This window comes from Sorex fumeus, unplaced genomic scaffold (genome assembly GCF_029834395.1).
Source record: "Sorex fumeus unplaced genomic scaffold, SorFum_2.1 ptg000014l, whole genome shotgun sequence".
Classification (NCBI taxonomy): domain Eukaryota; kingdom Metazoa; phylum Chordata; class Mammalia; order Eulipotyphla; family Soricidae; genus Sorex; species Sorex fumeus.
The window spans coordinates 19,140,346-19,159,888 of record NW_026606071.1 but is presented as its reverse complement, the minus strand read 5'-3'; the positions used below and the strand labels follow the sequence as shown (position 1 = coordinate 19,159,888).

The 19,543-nt window shown below is 40.9% G+C and overlaps 2 protein-coding genes across 4 annotated transcripts in view; one reads left to right on the top strand and one right to left on the bottom strand.

Moving 5' to 3' along the window:
- The window catches only part of STRADB (STE20 related adaptor beta), a 29,707-nt gene extending 22,229 nt beyond the window's left edge, over positions 1-7,478 (bottom strand). Inside the window, exons 1-2 of the mRNA XM_056111679.1 lie at positions 7,176-7,478; positions 1,299-1,418 (exon numbers count right to left, since the gene is read on the bottom strand). Coding sequence (XP_055967654.1) covers positions 1,299-1,310 — 12 coding nt within the window. The 5' untranslated portion in view covers positions 1,311-1,418; positions 7,176-7,478. The remainder of the gene's footprint in view (positions 1-1,298; positions 1,419-7,175) is intronic.
- Positions 7,479-7,588: 110 nt separating this feature from the next.
- TRAK2 (trafficking kinesin protein 2) overlaps positions 7,589-19,543 on the top strand; it is a 67,918-nt gene continuing 55,963 nt past the window's right edge. For all 3 annotated transcript variants that reach the window (XM_056111575.1, XM_056111574.1, XM_056111573.1), the window contains exon 1: positions 7,589-7,814. The gene's annotated coding sequence lies outside the window, so the exon portion shown is untranslated. The remainder of the gene's footprint in view (positions 7,815-19,543) is intronic.

The following is a 19,543-nucleotide window of genomic DNA, read 5'->3' as shown; positions in this document are numbered from 1 at the left end:
GCCTTTCACACTTGCAAATGATGGCATGGACTGGTAGATGAGAATTTAAGTTCAGACTTTAATTCTTTGCAATCTTGGGCGAAAATGAAAATGAGGATACCACCTGCCCTGTCAATCATTGACAATTTTGAAGACTAAGATGGATATAAGAATTCATTTGTAAAATAAGTATACTCCTCTAAATGCACCCATTCCTTCTTAAAAAGTCACTGGCTTATTTTATTTCAAGAATTCAAATATTGAATGATATTCTATATATGGCATGATAAAAGTTTTAAAACTACTTTAAGTAAATACCATGAAGCTAGTAAAAACAGAAAACAATTTGGTATCTTTACATTCTATTAGACACTGTTCCAAATGCTTTTTGCCATATTGTGCTTGCCTTTGCCCAGATGGAAACTTGTAAAAAGGATTTTTTCATGATTTAAAGGTTAGGGCTAACTGAATGGGAGAGGCAAATCTAAGTATAAAAAAAGTATGAGAAATAGAAGCAATAAGACAAAATAATAGAATATTTAAGAGTAGGGGCCTGAGAGATAGTATAGCGCGTAAGATAGTATAGCTGAGAGATAGGATGGCCTTGCACGAGGCTGACCCAGTTTGATACCCAGCACTCCATTTGGACTCCCAAGCCCAGCAGGAGTGAGACTTGAATTTGGAATCAGGAGTAAGCCTGGAGTACAACCCAGGTGTGCCTCTAAAACCAAGGAACAAAAAAGAATGAGTGGATCAGAAAACTACGGGAAAAGCTCTTTTTTCAAAAGTACAAAAACTCAGTGAGAACTTAACTCATTTTATTAAGAAGAAAAACCATTCAAGTCAAAAGAACATCTCACATTTTAAAGATACGAATGCCAATGCTTTCTTTTAGTATGCCATTTTATGTTTTTGCAGATGAGAAAGTTTCGAACATTTCATCAAATACAATAGAAATATGACTCATTTTCTGTAGAAGGTTTTTTAGTGGAAATATTTCAACTGTAGAAACTTTAGAGAATTGACAGAACAGATCTTGAAGGGAAAGAAAGATGTGAATAATACTGAAATTTTTGGAATTTATTTGAAAATAGCATATTTTATGTATCTCTGCTAAATGTCTCCTCAAATTAGTTTTAATTTCTATTTCTAAGCCAGCTGGCTTTGTGAACAAGAAAGGTCCATAAACAAAGTTTCTTTAATTTTAAGATTCTTAGCAACTAGAAAATCCCATCAAAATATATCTTTTGTTATTGCTCTGTGTGAACGTCTATACTACTTTGATTTGATACAAAATTAAATCAAGTTAACAAACTTACCAAAAGAGACATTGAATCGCTTTAGTTCACAGAAAGTTACCAAAAATCCATCTATTCCAGGAGATATTTTTGCTTTACTTCACAAAGATTTCTGCTTTTCTTTTAAGATGTAGAAATATCCTATTAAAAACAAAATTAAAATAACTTACATATATGTAACAATTCCTTAAGAAACTAATTCCCACAAACCCCCAACCTGTTTAGCAGTTATTCCTTGACATGAGACATGACATGACATAATCTGAAAAGTGTCCTTAAAGAGCATTTCTTTTCTAGGGGATAAAATACTAAATCTACAAACTAAAGTTCAATTGAAATCTGATTAAATTTTACTCAGTTCTGCATTATTTCCAAAATTTATAATGAAACACGGCATTTATGGAAATTAATTAGAAAACATCTGCTTAATCAGGGAAATATTTCTTATGGTACACAACATTTACAACGTAATCTTTGATACTTTGATACTCTCACAAATTTAAAGTTTTTTCCGGCAGTGATCTATTTGAAAGCATGACTGACGGTATGCTTTCCACTGGTAAGCAATCTCAATCCATTCAAACATTTCTTACCCCTACAGCAATCATAACAGCTCTTCTTTTAGTTGTCATAATTGCATTATTAAGTGTACTCTGGATAAGCCACTGCAGAGCTCACACTACCAACAGGACTGAGATGTCTGCCATAGTGAAACAACTAGCTTGCAAAGCAAGATAAAATACTGTCCTCCCGTTGTTCATCAATTTGCTCGAGCGGGCCCAGTAACGTCTCCATTGGAGACTTTGTTGTTACTGTGTCTGGCATATCGAATACTCTCGGTAGCTTGCCGGGCTCTCCGAGAGGGGCGGAGGAATCGAACTCGGGTCGGCCATGCTGGCTGCGTGCAAGGCAAACGCCCTACCGCTGTAATAATAATAAATAAGGGTAAATAGCATTATTCTTGTCTTCAGGAGTAAAACCTGGAGGCAAAGTTATATTGATTAAAAATACAGCTAAATAATATTTTATACTCATTTATATAAGTTATATGATTCTATAAGTGTATAATTTGATTTGAAATCATATCATATGCTTGTCTTAGATTTCATTATGTAAGAAAAATACTTGCTTTTCTTTTTCCTTTATGTCCTTAGTATGTTTTTATTTTAGAGCAAGTTCTATAGACACAGGAAGGCAATTACAATTAGGTTTTTGTAATATGGGAGTTAACTGAGTCCAAAAAGTATTATGTCCTGGGCATCTGTTACATTTACTTGACTTATACTTCACTTGCCCTTACATTGGCCTTAGTTTTTGGCCCAGCCAAAAAGGTAGGCCCAACTGAGAGACTTAGATGAACCCAGGGTAAGCAGTAAGGTACTTTGGTTTCTACATGGGACAGCCTAAAGGCCATAAAAAGTATGAGGTTAAGAACACGGTCATATAACAAGCTCTGTCATGACTCAAAAAAGAAGTAACTGAAAAGGATCCTTCTGGAGTTAGGAAAAGCTAACCTGGTCTGAGCACTGAAGTCTGGAAAATATAGCACAATGTCCCCAGGAAAAGCCACCCTTTAACATGAGTCTAGAGAGACCATTTTATTTATTTAAAAAAATTTTTTTTAACTTTTATATTGAATAACTGAGATAGATCCCTACAAAGCTGTTCATGCTTAGGTTTCAGTCATACAGTGTTCCAACACCCATCTCTCCACCAGTGTCCACTTCCCAGCATCAGTGTCCCCAGGTTCCCTCATATCATCCTCCACCCCCATCCCCCAGCCTGCCTCTATGGCAGGCACTTTTCTTCTCTCTCTGTCTTTGTGTCCCAGAGAGAGCATTTTAAGCTTAATCAAGGGTATCGATAAGAGTCTATATCTTTTACTGTGTTTATACAAAATGACTGCAAATTTTAATAGGAAGTACATTTAACACGATTGTTTAAATAGATTACCAGTAAAGGAAAAGAGAAAGCAATATATTTCAGTAATTTGCTGAAATTTTTTGTATAAATTAGAGGCAGCAGAAACGACTTAAGTTCACTATAGTAGGCTGATTTAATGGACAGTTAGTAGATTCACCACACTGGAGTCTATTCCTGAGGATCAATTAGAGTAAATCACAATACCTAATTCAGTTCCCTCTGCCCAAGGATATCCAGATGCCAGAGAGGTTCCAACGCAACCCAATCAAGTCTTGGAAGCTGTCCAGCCAAAGCTACTGATTGAAGGAATGGTGAAACAAGAAGTGGGAAATGTTGGAGCCCCAAGATGGAGTGCCACCCCTGGGCGGAGCTCCTAGAATTTCCCCTGAAGGAAGGGCTTTATATCTGTTTAGGTTCAACTAAACCCAAATGTATGTTTATACTTAACTACACCTGTTTATATTTATATTTGACCAACACCCTCAGATATGTAAAAGTCCAATCCAACTAAAGAATGTCTGTAGTTGTAATGTTTACTGATTCTAAGCAATAAATACAGCAAGATGAGGATAGCCTGAGGGATGAGGGCTCTTATTCCAAGAGGGCTGTTAGGCCTTTAAATTTAAAAAAAGCATTTCTACTTACTGGACCCTTTTCTGCTTTTTAGGCCCACTGTAATTAAATAGAAAGCAAAATTTAAAAAGCAATGTGGGTCCCACTTTAATACAAATGACATCACAAGTAAACCAAAAAGGGTTCCACTTATATGCAGAGTGAATATATTTTATCTTAGGATATTTTTCTGTTCTCAAGCCTATTATTCCTGGAATTACTGACAGATATGCAATATATACAGATGATTAAGCAATTCCTATCCATTTTCACCAATAAAGTACTAATCCATAATTAATGAGGGTTCTGTAACAGACTCACAGGTTTAATATGTAACTTCTTTAGGTTACAAAGCTAGAAAGCACCACTAAAAACTTCCAAACCTTGCCTAATAGAAAGAATGGTAAAGTTCTAAACTTGCTAATGCTTAAGTATTTCCTTATATCAAAGCAAAATTATCTCTTTCATTTAAACTGTGATTCATTATTTTATTTTAATGAAGTCTCCAAGTTTAATTGAGCCATTTGCAATCACTGAGCAAGGACTATTTGTAAACTGGAGATATTACAAAACAATTTCACTGCTGAGGAAAGATGTGAATTTACTCAGGTTGTTCACTACAACCCAGAGGTAGAGAATGGGAGGAAGAAAATCCTGAAAGAGGTTATTATGTTGCTACTCACTGTCACTGATTTGAAGCATTGGAGTTTGATGTGGTACCATGAGAGAGAAGGCAATTACTACCGGCCCTCGTTCCTTTCTGGGATGACTGAAATAAAATGGGATTCTCCATTTGAACATGCTCATAACTACAAAACAGTATGTCAACAGAGCCTATTCAGAGGTCCTAAAACTGATTTGGAAGACATGCACCTTTCAGAAAAAAAAAATTACTGTGTCCCCCCCCCAAAAAAATATCTCTTAAACCAATAAACAGAAGTGCCTCCCCCACACCCAACTGCACCTGAAGTTACTGTTGCCCCCTTTGATCATTCCTGTACCCCTCAGAAACAGTATTTCCAACTTTGGGCAGTACTGATCTACAAATATTTGCAGCTATGTGTAGATATACAAGAGCTTGAGTGTGTGTTCTGAAAGGTACTTTCAAATACAATCTTGACAACAATCTTGACAAAAATGCTAAGACTCACTTGGAAAGTAAGTGGGTAATGTTTTGATAAGCATGAGATTGTTTCTATCTTTTGATCTGTAGAATTCTCACTTGCATAACCTATTCTAACAAAATGCACAGGTAAAAAAAAAAAAAAACCAAGTCACTACACTGTTATCTGAAACAGTCAAGTACCTTTCTGTAAGTAAATAAGCACTAGACTCCACCTCCTTCTACACTTAAGGACTTCTTAGAACCTTCCACTCCTTGGACTTTGCCCTGTCTCTCACTCCTAAGGGATGTTCCCATGCTCATGTGAAAGGTTTAAAGTTAAACCAAGTCCAATTAGGTATCCAGGGGAAAGAGCAATCAGGTCCTCTGGGAAGACTCCTGAAGGCTATCATCTAACTGCCAGAAGGTAGAAGTTGAACAAAGTTTTATAAGGGTCAGGCTTCCATCCCCAGGGTATTCATTGAACTGCTGACTCAGGCCAGAATTTCTCAAAACCGGACCCCTTTCTCCCACTTACATATTTTAATTCTAACTTTTTCAATCAGCTCTAGATTCAGCCTGGAAGTAGGAAAGTTTGGGGAACAAGTTTACCACTTTCCATAGCCAGCCCTGAATAAATCTATCTATCCCACACCAACCCTTGCAGTGAGCACCCCAACAATTTTGTAATTGTTTGATAAACAGCTACCAAAGGTGAGACACTTGGGCCCTGGAAAAGGCTGTGAACACCAAGGCTCTTACTCTCACAGCACAAAGAATAGAGATGTCCTGGTTAAGTGATCTTTCTGATTATGGGGCTTTCTGACTTCTGCTTTTCCCAAGTTAATATTTACTAATATTAACAGCAACAATGAGAAAACTTTAAACTCCATTACATCATCTATTTTTTTTCATTAAAGCATAAAAGGAATACATTACATTCCATTAAAAAGTTGAAGGAGAAAATGGTTAGCACTACAGAGGGCTGGAGCGATAGCACAGCGGGTAGGGCGTTTGCCTTACAAGCGGCCAACATGGTCGACCCGAGTTCGATTCCTCCGCCCCTCTCGGAGAGCCCGGCAAGCTACCGAGAGTATTCGATATGCCAGACACAGTAACAACAAAGTCTCCAATGGAGACGTTACTGGGCCCGCTCGAGCAAATCGAGGATCAACGGGAGGGTCTTTACCTTTACCTTACAGAGGATGTCCCTGTGGGTGGATCTGTCCCAGAGAATTTAATATGCCAGACTAGTAAGCGATAATCTTGTAAGACATTTTGAGGTCGAGGCCCCTGCTAGGGGATTATAAATTATCTATGTGGTCTCCTGCACCTGTATCTGAAAAGTGAATTAGAATAAAGCTTTCTATATTAAATTTTGTACAGAGTAGAAGAATTTCTCGGAAAACTTTAATCTGAAACGTTTTCTGTGAAAATCAAAGCGCACAGCTATTTACAGAATGAGTTTAGCAAGAGACCATTGTTTCCAAAAATGCAAAAAAAGGGGGGGGGCAGGGAACTCCTTTGTTTAAGTTTACAATTAATATAATTCTCTAAGTGATCATGGGAGCCCATAAACTCTTAAAAATCATAGCGACGCACCACTCAGTAGACTTTTCCAAATTTAGCATCGTGACTCACGCTTTCAAAAAATATTGACTGAGCGCCTACTGTGTGCCAGCTTCTGCACAGGACCCAAATCCTGGGTCACACGCTCGGGGTGGGGGGGAAGGTGGCAAAGGTACTTTACACAACAAATCCACGAAGGGGGAAAAACACGACGCTGAGCTCAAGTGTCCAGCGCATAAGGAGGTTTGGCCGTTTGGCTTTGTCAAAGGTCCCTTCCCGGTCCAGCTTTGGGGCACTTGTAGTGAACTCGCCGACGGTGCCACCAGGAGCCCAGCGTGTCTACGGTCTGCAAACTCCGCCAGGTCTGCGTGAGCGGCCAGCGGCGAGTCGCCGCTGGAATCAGGCGTCCCGCACAGCTGCAGCGTGCACCCGCCCGACAGGTACCGCCGGCCGTCCGGGCACACACAGGACGGTGGCCCCGCCACCTGGAGGGAAGGGGGACGCGAGGTGCAGAGCTGGAGCTGGGGCTGCTCGCCAAGCCGAGCCGGATTCTCTTGGGATCGAGCTCGAGGAGTGGCAGCAAGTTCTAGCCCGGACCTCCCGCGGCGTGCACCCAGAGCGCCCGTGCTCGAAGGGCCCCTAAATCTTACCCTCCTCGGACTGGCCTCTCCCCCCACGCCACGCCTCGTTACCTGACAGCGACCCCGGCCGGCGACTCTCTGCACAAGGCCACTGTGGGGGGCGCCCGAGCACGCGTGGGAGCCGACCCGCCGAGAGACGAGGCGAGAGCGCTAGGCCCACTCCCAGCGCGGGCCTCGGGCAGCGGGAGGTCGGCGCGATCCGAGCCGGGGCAGTCGGCTGGTAACTCTGCCCCAGTCCCAGGCAGCCAGCCGGGACAGGCTTCGCCCCACCGGGCCCCAGGTCGCGGCCCCGCCTCCCACCCCGGGCCCGGCCGCGAGGGGGCGGAGCCGTGGACTCCGGGTGGGGGCGGTACCTCTCCGCAGCCGCCACTTCCGAAGGCCAGGGGGCGGGGCCAACCCAAAACTACAATTCCCGGCAGGTAATGCGCGGACGGCGTGGAGGCTGCTGGGAGTTGTGGGCGTCTCCTACTCGTACCCCAATTGTGTGGGGGCTGGCCTTGACCTGGTGTCGCTGCAAAAATTCAAGTCGCCTGGTGATGATGATGTGAAGTCGCCCGCCGTTCTCTGCCACGCCCGAGGGGTGGTTGGCAGCGGCGGCAGCTCGGCGGCTGCTCTTGGGGTTGCCTCGGCTTTGGAGCTTTCGCTTCCCGAGGGAGTGAGGGTGGAGGACGGCAGAGCTGGGCCATTCCTGTGAGTAAGCCTTCCTGCGCGCTCTCGAACTTGCCCTTGCCAACTTCCTCCGAAGGCTTCCCCCGGGTACTCGGAGGTCACGCGCGGTCAGCGGGCCGGAGGCTAGAGATGTAGGAAGGCTGGTTCCTCGCTGGGTTGCTGCCGCGCTCTGGGGAGTGGGTTGTTTCCCCAAGTGTGGGTGCAAAGAGAGGGCAAAGGGGAGCTCCGTGCTCAGGGTTCATCCCAAATGTGCCTCTAGAGGATTAGCAGCATCTCTGCCGGGCAGCATCCTCTCAGAGCTCCATCCTTAAGCTGTGAGCGGCTTTAGTGTCTCTACGTTAAGCCTTAAGCCTCGGTCGCCATCTGTGATGCTTGTGAAAGGAGAGGGTATGGGAAAGAGCTGTTTCTGTATCGTGTCGAGCTGTTTTCTTCTAGAGGTTGATTTTGCTGTGGTTTATTCAAGCGTGAATATTGGGTATTGGCTGATGGCCTTTCGGTACCAGCCCTATGATGACTCCCCCAACACTGGAGAAAGATTTATAGGTCCTGAGCATAGTGCAGAGATCAATCACTTATCGGCGCACCTTTTATTTAAACGTGCCAGTTTATGCAGTCCAAACAACAACATTAACTTTCCACTGAAAAGTCATCAAGCAAGAATAGATTCTCAGAACAAACTGCAATGGACTTGTTCATTTTTAAATCTGTTTTAATGCATTATTCTTGACCTTCAAGTGTTTGCTAGAGAAGGAAGTTTGAGTTATAGGGATCTCCAAATAGCATGCTTATGCTGGTCGTGTGACACTTCAAAACAAACCGTGAAGGACGTTTGGTGGTGGGAAGGGCAGGCATGGACTTTATCATCTCAGCAGTTATTCCAGCTTTCTATTTTTAAAATTAAGGGATGTTCAACAAGTCTCAGTCAGCAAGTGCGAAAAAGTGTTTTGTTATTTCACAGAATGCAGTTTAGAGGAGAAAGGAGTCACAATGCTTTTCAGCACCTCGAACCCCCTTGTGAGATCAGTAGATTCCCCTAATCATGGACCTTGTTGCTCTAATCTGAGTCTCAGAGACTTTGCTTATGTAACACATAGAGTTACAAACTGTGATCTGCTTTTTCTTGAAAGTTACAAGTCAGAGATTTTGTTAGCTGCTTCAGAAATTACTGACCTTGAAGATTGGATAATTGCAAGGTATTTACCAGTGTTATTTCCTATTACTGGTTCCTGTACACCTTGGAATAAGTCCTGAACCCCTTTGTGTTATTTTAGTGAAAATACCTTCTTTCGGCTTGCAATTCATGTCCCCCACAGAGCTGCACTTGAAGACCCAGCTCAGTAGCTCAGTTTGACTTGATAGTTTTCAACTTTTTATTTTTTTGCTTTGCTTTGCTTTTGGGTCACTCCTGGCAGTGCTCAGAGCTTACTCCTGGCAGAGCTCAAGGAACCCTACAGGTTCTGAGGGTCAAGCCCCTCTAGGTTGTTTGCAAGGCAAGGATCCTTCCTGCTAAACTCTCTCTGGCCCTAGGTTTGGATTTTCATCTCAAATGTTTTCAGTAAAAAAATATAATGATTCTACTAATGAAAATATGAGCCAAGGAGGGTTGTTTTCCATAGTGGAGAGCTATTTTTTGTGCTTCATTAGTTACCATCCTGTTTAGTTGGTGAGAAATCTGGGCCTTAAGGTAATATATTAAAAATGACTTAATAATTGAAGGAACTAAATTATTCATGGTTTCAAGTTATGCCTGTTCAGACCTGCAGTGTTTTTATAATGATTGGAAACTCTTACCTAATACTTACTATATGTTGGATACCCATCTAAGTCCTCACATTACTACAATGAGTTATTTTTGTAAATAGGCAACTTAAAGCAGAGCTACCACATAGAACTGGCTGCCAAATCCAGACGCAGAATTTTTAACATTTGAGTACCAATTGTGTACCCTGAGACAGGATGCTATAACTAGTGTAAAACGCATTGACCTCCAAAATCTTAGAAAATCATTGTATTTGGAGATAGCACCTTTCAAGAGGCGATTAGGTTGAAATGAAGCTATTTGGGTGAGTTATGATCCATACTGATTTGATATTATAGGAAGAGGAACTTTACACATAAAAAGAGACTCTATGTAGCTGTCTGCAAGCTCAGGAGTAACAAATATTCTAAAACTTGGACCTTGGGACTCCAAACCTCTACAACTGAAAAATGAATTTCTATTCTGTATGCCATTCAGTCTGTGATATTTTGTTATGGTGGATTGAGCAAACAAACACAGGGTTTTAAGGAAAAAGGAATGGTATGCATAAACTTCTGATGTGTGACCCAGGTTTATAGCAAGATGTCTTAGAGATGGAGTTTAGACTGGGACCTTATTTGGACAATTTTATATGGGATGCTAAGGAGTTTTAATTTTTATGCGAAGATGGGATGGTGTGTTACAATAGCAGAAAAGAACCTTTGATCAGCATTTTGAAAAGGCTACAAGTTGAGCCTGTGGAGGATGGATTAAAGGGATAAGGGCAGAAGCAGGTAAACCAATTGAGTAGGTATTGTCAAAGGTAACTCAAGTCAAGATTGTCTCAGAATATTAAAATGTCAAAATAGAACCATTGTGAACATAAGGAAGACTTTTATGGTAACCTTTAAGGCACGTTATAAGTAGATTCAGGAAGAAATTGTAAATAGGTGCTTTGTACATAGAGGCTGGATTTGCTTTTGACATTTTATTTTCAGTAAGTAAATAAAGTTTATATATTCAAGTATCACAGACTATTCCATAGTTTCCTGCTATATTTAAAAGATACTTTTATGGTGCTTACAGTGTTCTAAGCCAAACTCTCAACTTTATGATATCTCTATTAATATTATCTCCATTTCATGTATAAGATACTGAGACTTAGAGAAGTTAAAAAGCCTGACTAACTTTGTGTAGCGACATTGTAGCCCTAAAACGTCTAAACTTTTCCACTTTCATATACTGATATTCCTTAAGTAAATGAAAAATAAGAAAAAGCTTTCCCAGGGTCTCCTATCTAATACATGGAAATGTTAAAATTTAAACTCGACCAATCTTCAGTCTGCTTTTGGTCATAAAGTGCTTTTGCTATATATCATTTATTTAGCTCTTCAATGAGCTTTGAAAGGAGGGAGGAGTACAAAAATGTACTGAATACATTTGCTGCAGGGATATATACAGTTTATCAGAGGAGATAAAATGCATCTAGCTTTATTTATTTTTATTCTTTAATTAATTTTTTTTTCTTTTTGGGTCACACCCGGCCTTGCACAGTGGTTACTCCTGTCTCAGCATTCAAAATTACTCCTGGCAGTGCTCAGGGGACCATACGGGATGCTGGGAATTGAACCCGCGTCAGCCGCATGCAAGACAAACGCCCTACCTACTGTGCTCTCGCTCTAGCCCCGCATCTACCTTTAATAAAAAGTATTTGAGAGAAAGTGGAGAGTGATGGGAAACAAGACTTATTTCACTTTATGACTTCAAAGGAAAGTTCGGTGCAAAGAGGCTTTGAACTAGAGAGTGAAGATGGAGAGGGCTTTAAAGGTGGAAGAAACAGCAAGACCAAAGGTTCAGGGTTGGGGATTTACTGATGTGTTTATGTTTATAAATACAGTTGTTTGGGATGAAATATATTGTGTGGTTGGAGAGGTGAGTTTTGTGAGACAGTGATAGCAGATGTCTGGGATGTCTTGACTCTGGGAATAAGGTACAAGAAAGATAGTGTTCAGCCAAGCTGAAATAAGTTATTTGCAAATTTACAGCTAACTCCTATCTTCACTGTCTCAAAACTCCCTCTTAGTATTTCCAATCATCTAGTATGCCTGTGATTTAATAATATGGGAAAAATATGATAGAATCTCAGACTCTTTTGTTTCTGGTCTTTCCATTTCTGAAATTTATCCTGTAATTTTGACTCCTGATTCATTTCGCAAATGTCACTTTCTATCTAGAAACTGTGTAATGAAGTTCAGACTTCTTTATCTGAGCTGGTCAGATCGAAAGTTTCCAGGGTTGACTTCAGAATCCTTCCACTCAGAGTGGTTTGTCCCCTGCTGCCAGAATGCCCCTCTCTGCTGTTTGCTCTAAGGCCTCTCTATTTTCCATTGTCCTTTACCTGCCATTTATACTACCTAAATATTTCCATCCTTGAGGAGCTTGCTTGAATTTATAGCCATGAAGCCGGGAATGAGTTTCCCTAGGACTGATCATCTATAGAACAGTTCTGCTCTGCTATTCTTTAAGTATGTCTTACCTAGTGCTATTTTGTTTTCTTAGATTTCTTAGATCATTAGATCTTCAATTTGGTAGCTCTTTAACCTCCCTCAGGGGAGAGACTGTAATATACTGCTTCTTATCTCTCCTCAGTACTTAAGTTTAATTGAAGTGAGATTTAAATTTTTTTAATTTTGATTTTGGGTTTTGGGTCACACCTGGCTGTACTGAGGGCTTATTCCTGGCTCTCTGTTCAGGGATCACTTCTTGCCGGTATTGAGGATCGTAAGTGGTGCATAGGGTCTTAGTTGCATATTATTGCTGTTTGCCAGACTTCCGTTCTCTTTAGAAAACTTGACCAGCCATGAAAAAAGGAATAATTGAGATTTAGGAGGGTCTAATTTAAGATCGTTGCCCTGTGTTATTTAGCCACAGAATTGATCATTATGCATTAGAATTCCCCACCTGCTCACTTAGTAGTTGTTTTAGTAGCAAATAATTATTGCATTCCTTGAGTCACTGCCATTATTTTCCTGTTTGGAATCAGCAAGGAGGAGGTAAAGGAGAAGAAAGCCTTTTATCCCTTTCTTCCTAGAAAAGGTCTTCCAGGAAGTAAATTGTAATACATGTTGGAGGTGGCAGGGATTTAGCCCATGAGTTAGAGAATGCAATTGGCCGGAAAGGCTAAATCGGATTAGGTAGACTGATAACTTGTTCCTGAGGGTGACTTTGAAATGGAGACTTCAGGAATGAGAAGTAGTTGCCATATAAAGATCTGAGAGGAATATTTCTGAGAGGAAAGGATACTGAGAGCCAGAGATAGGAGGTACTGTGGTGCGGAATTGAAAACCAGTAACCAAAGCTCTGGGTTTTCCTTGGTCAAGGAGAGGGAGAAGGAGTCTGGGTCCACAGGCCAGTTGCTATAGACTCTGATGTGAAGTGTAGGTTTTACTCCATGTAGTATAGGAACCCTTGGGGTTTGCTTTGTTTTGTTTTTCAAGGAGTCTTTTTAAAAACATTATTCTTGCTAATTTATAGAGAAGAGTACCTCTGTGTAGCTGGAAGACAGAAACAAACAGAAAACCAAAGATAACTGAAAACAATAAAGAACCTGGTCCCACTTGAAACTCTTAAAAACGCCAAACTGGCAGGATCCAGGGAAGGGAGCTGATGATCCCATGAAGAAACTGGAAAGAGCATTGTAAATTGTAGGTCCTAGGAGAGCCAATGGCTGGAACTATAGCACAGCGGGTAGGGTGCTTGCCTTGCACGTGGCCAACCCTGATTCAATTCCTCCCTCCCTCTTGGAGAGTCCGGCAAGCTACCAAGACTATCTCGCCTGCCTGGCAGAGCCTGGCAAGCTTCCTGTAGCGTTTGATATGCCAAACACAGTAACAAGTCTCACAATGGAGACGTTACTGGTTCCCACTGGAGCAAATAGTGCTACAGTGTTACCTGAGAGCCACTGGAGGAAGAATGAAGGGGGAATAATAAATGGTATTGAGCCAGAGAGGACATAGATAACAACTCAGAAGGAATGATAGGATTGGTTAATAGGGACTGAGGGAAAGTGGCTCCAAGAGAAATCCAATCCTACTGTAATTGATGTATGCCTGAGAGATGGGGAAAAAACAATGAGAGTAAAAACTCTTTGAAGAAACTTGGGTGAAGAGAGAGGGCAGGAACTGAGGGAAGACTAAAGTCCTGGGGAAGGGAGATCGTAAATGTTTAAATGTGATTTTAATGAATTGGGAGACTTTTGAGTATGATAAGTGCCAAGGAAGAAGGGTGTAAGATAGGGATAGATGATTGGTAATATATTACCTCATTGTTTTCTTACACGTTCTTGTACATACATACACCAAGGTAGAAAATTTGAAAGGTCAATTTAAAAAAAAAAATTCTTTTCTGCCTTCTAGCTACGAGTTTCTCTTCTAAAAGAAATGCTTGTTTTTATTCCTATCAGCAAGTAGACAAGTATGTGATTATGAATACATTTCTACTTAATTCTCAGAGTTTGGAGAGAAAATAAGCTATTGGTGTGTGGATTGATCAGTGGGAGAATGAGAGTAAGAGAGGCAGGTGACAGAAAGGTGCAGTCTGGAATTGTCCCAGACAAAGATGCTCAGGAGGGTAATGCTTCATTTACTGGTGTGTGGCCTTGAACACCAGATTTTCAGCTTCCCCACTCCATGTGGCATTTATGCCTTTTTCAAGAGAACTTAATTGTTTCATTTTATTTTAAAATGACAACGTAGAAGTGGACTTCTCAAAAACTTTTCACTTAAGGGGACCAAGGATGTTCAGCTGAGAGATAGAGCACAGGGCTCATATTTATGAGCCAGCTTCCCCCAACTACCCCAAACAAAACAAAACAAAAAATTCCATCCGTTCGGTAAAGTACATGTCTGGAGGCCAGGTGCCAAGCTCTGCCTTTTGCTCTTAGTGTTTTCTGACATGGGCTGGTCGTATTATTCAGACCAGTGGTGTAAGTCAAACAAAGAAACCTTGTTGCTTAAGAAAGAGCACTCTGTCTGGAGGAAGAAAGGAAGAGGACAAGATTTGAAACCAAGAAAAATGCCTGGAAATGATACTGCCATTCTTAAAGCACATCATTTGCTTTTAAGAGGTTTTTTTATTTTTAAAATATTTTCATCCCTTTTAACTACTATCCATGTTTGCCTTACAAGCGGCCAACATGGCCGACCCGATTCCTCTGCCCCTCTCGGAAAGCCCGGCAAGCTACCGAGAGTATCTCGCCCAGACGGCAGAGCCTGGCAAGCTCCCCATGACGTATTCGATATGCCAAACACAGTAACAACAAAGTCTCCAATGGAGACGTTACTGGGCCCGCTCGAGCAAATCGATGAACAACGGGAGGCCTTTGCTTTGCTTGCTTGCTTTAACTACTAGCAAGCTAAACTACTGAGGATTTTAATGAGATTCATATGAGACATTTTGAGGCTATTTCAGAGGATAATTTCTTACTTGATGTGGGTCATATTTTAAATATTCACAAACAGCTGCAATGGTCCTTGCAGAAACCAAGATAAAACCAAATTAAGAACCTCATGCAGTTTTGACTTTCCTGTGAAACTGACAACTACCATCTTTTTTGGTCAGTACAAGTAAGATGGGTACTGTGTTGCTATTATGAAAATGATAAATCTCCCTTTTAATAAGCTTACTTAGGGTATTGCATAAAGCAAAAACTTTCCCTTCAAGTGTTCCATCATAACTTAGTTTTGTTTCTTAAGGCAGTTTTTTTCAGTTGATACTGGACTGAAATGTATTAATAATTTTGTTCATTAAAATACTTCTCTAATTCAGCATATTGTTTTAGTGTTTTTTTTTTTTTTTGGTTTGGTTTTTGGTCATACCCGGCGATGCACAGGGATTAGTCCTGACTCTGCACTCAGGAATTACTCCTGATGGTGCTGGGGGGGGGGGGGGGTGTCATATGGGATGGTAGGATTCAAACCTGGGTTGGTCGCGTGCAAGGCAAATACCCTACCCGCTGTGCTATCACTCCAGGCCCTAATGTTTTAAATTTTTAAGCGTATGGTTGGGCATGTATTGTGAACCTGTTGGTTGCTTTTAGGTTTAGGATATACAAATATAAGATTATCTGGGAGTCTGGTGATAGTATAGAAGCGAGTATAGAAGCGAGGGAAGCGAGGGTATATACCCACCATGTGCCTGTCCCTGGTCAATTCCGAGCTTCACATGCTTCCCTGAGCATCACCAGATGCAATTCTGAAGACCCACGAACACCATTGGGGCAGCCTAAAGAATCCCTAGCACCATAGGCCCCAAGCAGCCATTGAACCATCAGTCCAGTTAGTCAAGAATTGCAGGTGGGGCTCTCAAGTTTTCTTAGCTACCTCCCACTCTCAAAAAATAAGATTGCATTCCTTCTAGAAAATCAGTGTAATGATTGAGAAAGGATAAGTGAGCATATAATCTTCTGGGAACTCCGAAGAGGGGGAGTCAATGAACACTGATTAAGAGGTTAATCACAATGAAAAAATTTTTTCTAACATTTTCTAAACCTTGTTTTCCACTCTATATTTATAATCCATTCTATTTCTCCATAGCAGCTAACAGTAAAATTCTCATAATAGAGAGGAGGCTTGTATTTTTCTTGGAAGATTGTAAAGAAAAGACAGTGTGTTTATTCATCACCTGCCTAGGAAAAGGCCATCAGGTGAGAAAAGTATCTGGCCACAGTGCCAAAGGTAGCCAGCTAAATACCCAGTGCTAGGGGAAGGAAAGAAAGAAGCACTTGGGGAACCAGCCAAAGGCAGAAAAACAGGTCCTAGGGTTCAGTCTCAAACACCTCCTGGGTTCTCTGATAACTGGGTTATCTGATTTCTCTGCCAGCAGCACACTGGCAGCAGGAAAGTGTAAAAGTTGATAGCCTCACTGAGAAAGCAAAGTTAGAAGTAGGCTTAAAAAATTAGCAAGTCGAGATTAGTATAGGAAGAAAATAAACAGAGCCCAGCTGGAGTGATAGCACAGCTGGTAAGGCGGTTGGTTGCCTTGCATGCAGCCAACCCGGGTTCGAATCCCAGCATCCCATATGGTCTCCTGAGCACTGCCAGGAGTAATTCCTGAGTGCAGAGCCAGGAGTAACCCCTGAGCATTGCCGGGTGTGACCCAACAAGCAAAAAAAAAAAAAAGAGTATATAGTCGGATGCTGGGTTGATAGTACAGCAGGGAGGGCATTTGACTTACATGCGCTGACCCGGGTTCAGTCCTCAGCATCCCATATGGTCCCCTGAGCACCACCAGGAGTTATTCCTGAATGCCAAGCCAGGAGTAAATGCTGAGTGTCACCCAAAAAAACAATAAAATAAAAATGTGTATGGTCCTAGAGCTGTCAGGAGTGACTTATGTATAGTAAATACTTGTTACAGTCATTCTGAGTGTTTTACCGCTCCTTCAGAGGGGTAGTTTTTTGTTTTGTTTTGGACCTATGTTCATTGTCATGTCCTTTCTTGTCAAAAAATTTAAGCACCAGTATTTATAAAACAAGTAATAGTAACTTTTTTAAATAGTGTGCTACGCCATACCCATAAACAGAGTGTCCACATCTTTCCACCGCTATGTCTAGGTTCCCTCTCACACCTGACCTTCACAGTCTTTAGTAAATTCAGCTCTTTAGGAAGACTCCCGGTGTTGTTTAGCATTGACCTTGTTTTTGTTTTGTTTTGGGTCAAACCAGTAGTGCTCAGAACTTATTCCTGGCTCCAGGGATCACTCCTGGCATGCTTTGGGTACCATATGGGATGCCAGGGATCTAATGCAGATTGTCCATGTGCAAGACAAGCTCCCTACCCACTGTATTATCACTCTGGCCCCTTACATTGGCCATTTTTTATTCCATTAATTTGTTTCTTTAGACTCTACATGAGGGGTGTCATTCAGTATTTGTCCTTCTTCCCTTTGCCTTTCTCACTCTGCGTGATACCCTCCACTTTCATCCACATTATTGCCATGTCTTGACTTTAGGGGAAAACATCTCACTACCAATAAATCTAAAATACAGCTGTGGGAAGAGGGCAGTATTAAAGATTTGTGGCTTTGCCAGTAGTTGTCCACGTGAGGAATGTTTGCAACTTTGATATATGTTCTAGGCTTATGGACTTCTTACTGAAATCCTGGTGAGCACTGGATAATTTAGATGGCCTAACTCATGTTTCTCATGTAGTTTCATTTTTTCACCCCTTCTGCAGGTTGATTGGTTCCTTTAACAAATACTCTTGAATGCTTGGCATTTATAATATATTAAAATATAGGTGAACTTTATTGAAATAGGTTGTGGTTTTTTTTTTTTTTTTTTTGGTTTGGGGTTCTTATTTTTTTTCATACTTGGGCCACACCTGGCAGTACTCAGGGCTTATTCATGGCTCTGTGCTCAGGGACCAGATGGTCCTCGCAGTACACAAGGACCATATGGGATGCCAGAGATAAAACCAGGGTTGGCTGCATGTAGAAGAAGCACCTTAACCCCTGTACTATCTCTCCATCCCAGGGATGTGTTTTTAATCTCTATATGCCGCTTATTTTTGGCAAGTCAGAATAAGTAGTAATTATAATTAACAGTAATATACCTATATTATTTTCTTGGTACTGCACATAGCTCACTAAAGACAAATAGATTCAGAGTTCTTTTTAAACAAATATACATAAAAACACAGATCACTTTGCTTCATTGTAAATATACCCAATTTTGGTATCAGATAATTCATTCCTAAGAGCAACAAATTGAGAGCTTATTTGTACACCATCTCCCCCTCCCCCCACACACAGTAAACAATATGTGATTTTTCAGAGTGAAATGGGAAAGAATTATATTAGAAATTCTCATGGGCCTTTGGCAAAATATGTGCACGCACATCCCCCATACTTCCAGATTCTTGCCAGCAGAGTTCAGAGGTTCGAGCTCTCAGCTTCCGGAAAACACAGACTTCAGTTTGATTCTTGGCTCTTACTAGCGTAGACAATTTGACCTCTAAACTTGAGTTTCCTTGTCTGTAAAATTTTGACAATAACTATTCAGCCACAAGTATTTTTGTGAGAATTAAAGGGAGTCACGTGCTTAAGGCATTTAAGCCAATGTTTAGCACATAATATGCTCCATCCATGTTAGTGATTATTAGAAAAGTATTAATTTAGAATAGAATTGAAAATATGTGTCTTTATCCTGTATTTTTCATTTGAAACAAAAAGCGCTTGTGTCTTATCAGTTGGTTACCATTATAGTCTGATCTTAGAGCTGCTGTAATGTTAGTTTCACCTGTTATATTCTACAACAAAATTATGAATTGAGTAGGTTTTCAGTCAAAAGAGCTAGTTTCTGCTCAAGAAAAGTCAATAGAACAGAGGTGTCTCATTCATATATCCAGAAAACTTGAGTTTTCTCAGGGTTTTCAAGAGTTGATCAGACCTAGAGAAAAGCTATACTGAACAAACTCACTAAAAAAAAAAAAAAACAAACAATAAATAATTCAGAATGTTTGCTCTTAATATGCAGTAGAATTATCAAATGAAATATGTGTGCCTGAATGTGCACTTCAAGGACATTTGACCTGTAAGGAGCAGTATGGTAAGGGAATAATGCAAGAGGGTGGTTTGATAGCGTAGGCACCCCAAAAGCTATTTTGGCTCAGAGAAGAGGGACAGCTGAGCCTGGAAAATCTGGCGAACAGTATTGCAGTAGCCAGGGATAGAGAAGGGCCATAGGCATCTGCTTAGAGAGCAAATTCATAAGAACTGGTGAAGTAGATGAGTAGCCAGGATTGAGGAGAAGAAAGATGACTCAGAATTTCAGCCTTGCTGATCTCTGGATTTAGCAGTTAACTAATTAATAAAGCAAGAGAAAAAAAATAGATGTTATGGGCAGATAGATCAAATTGAATGCTGTGAATTCAAGGTACTAGTTGTAAAGTAGTTATAGAGATTTCTCATTGGAAATCAAGAAGTGATGGGCATTGGAAGTGCCCATCTGCAC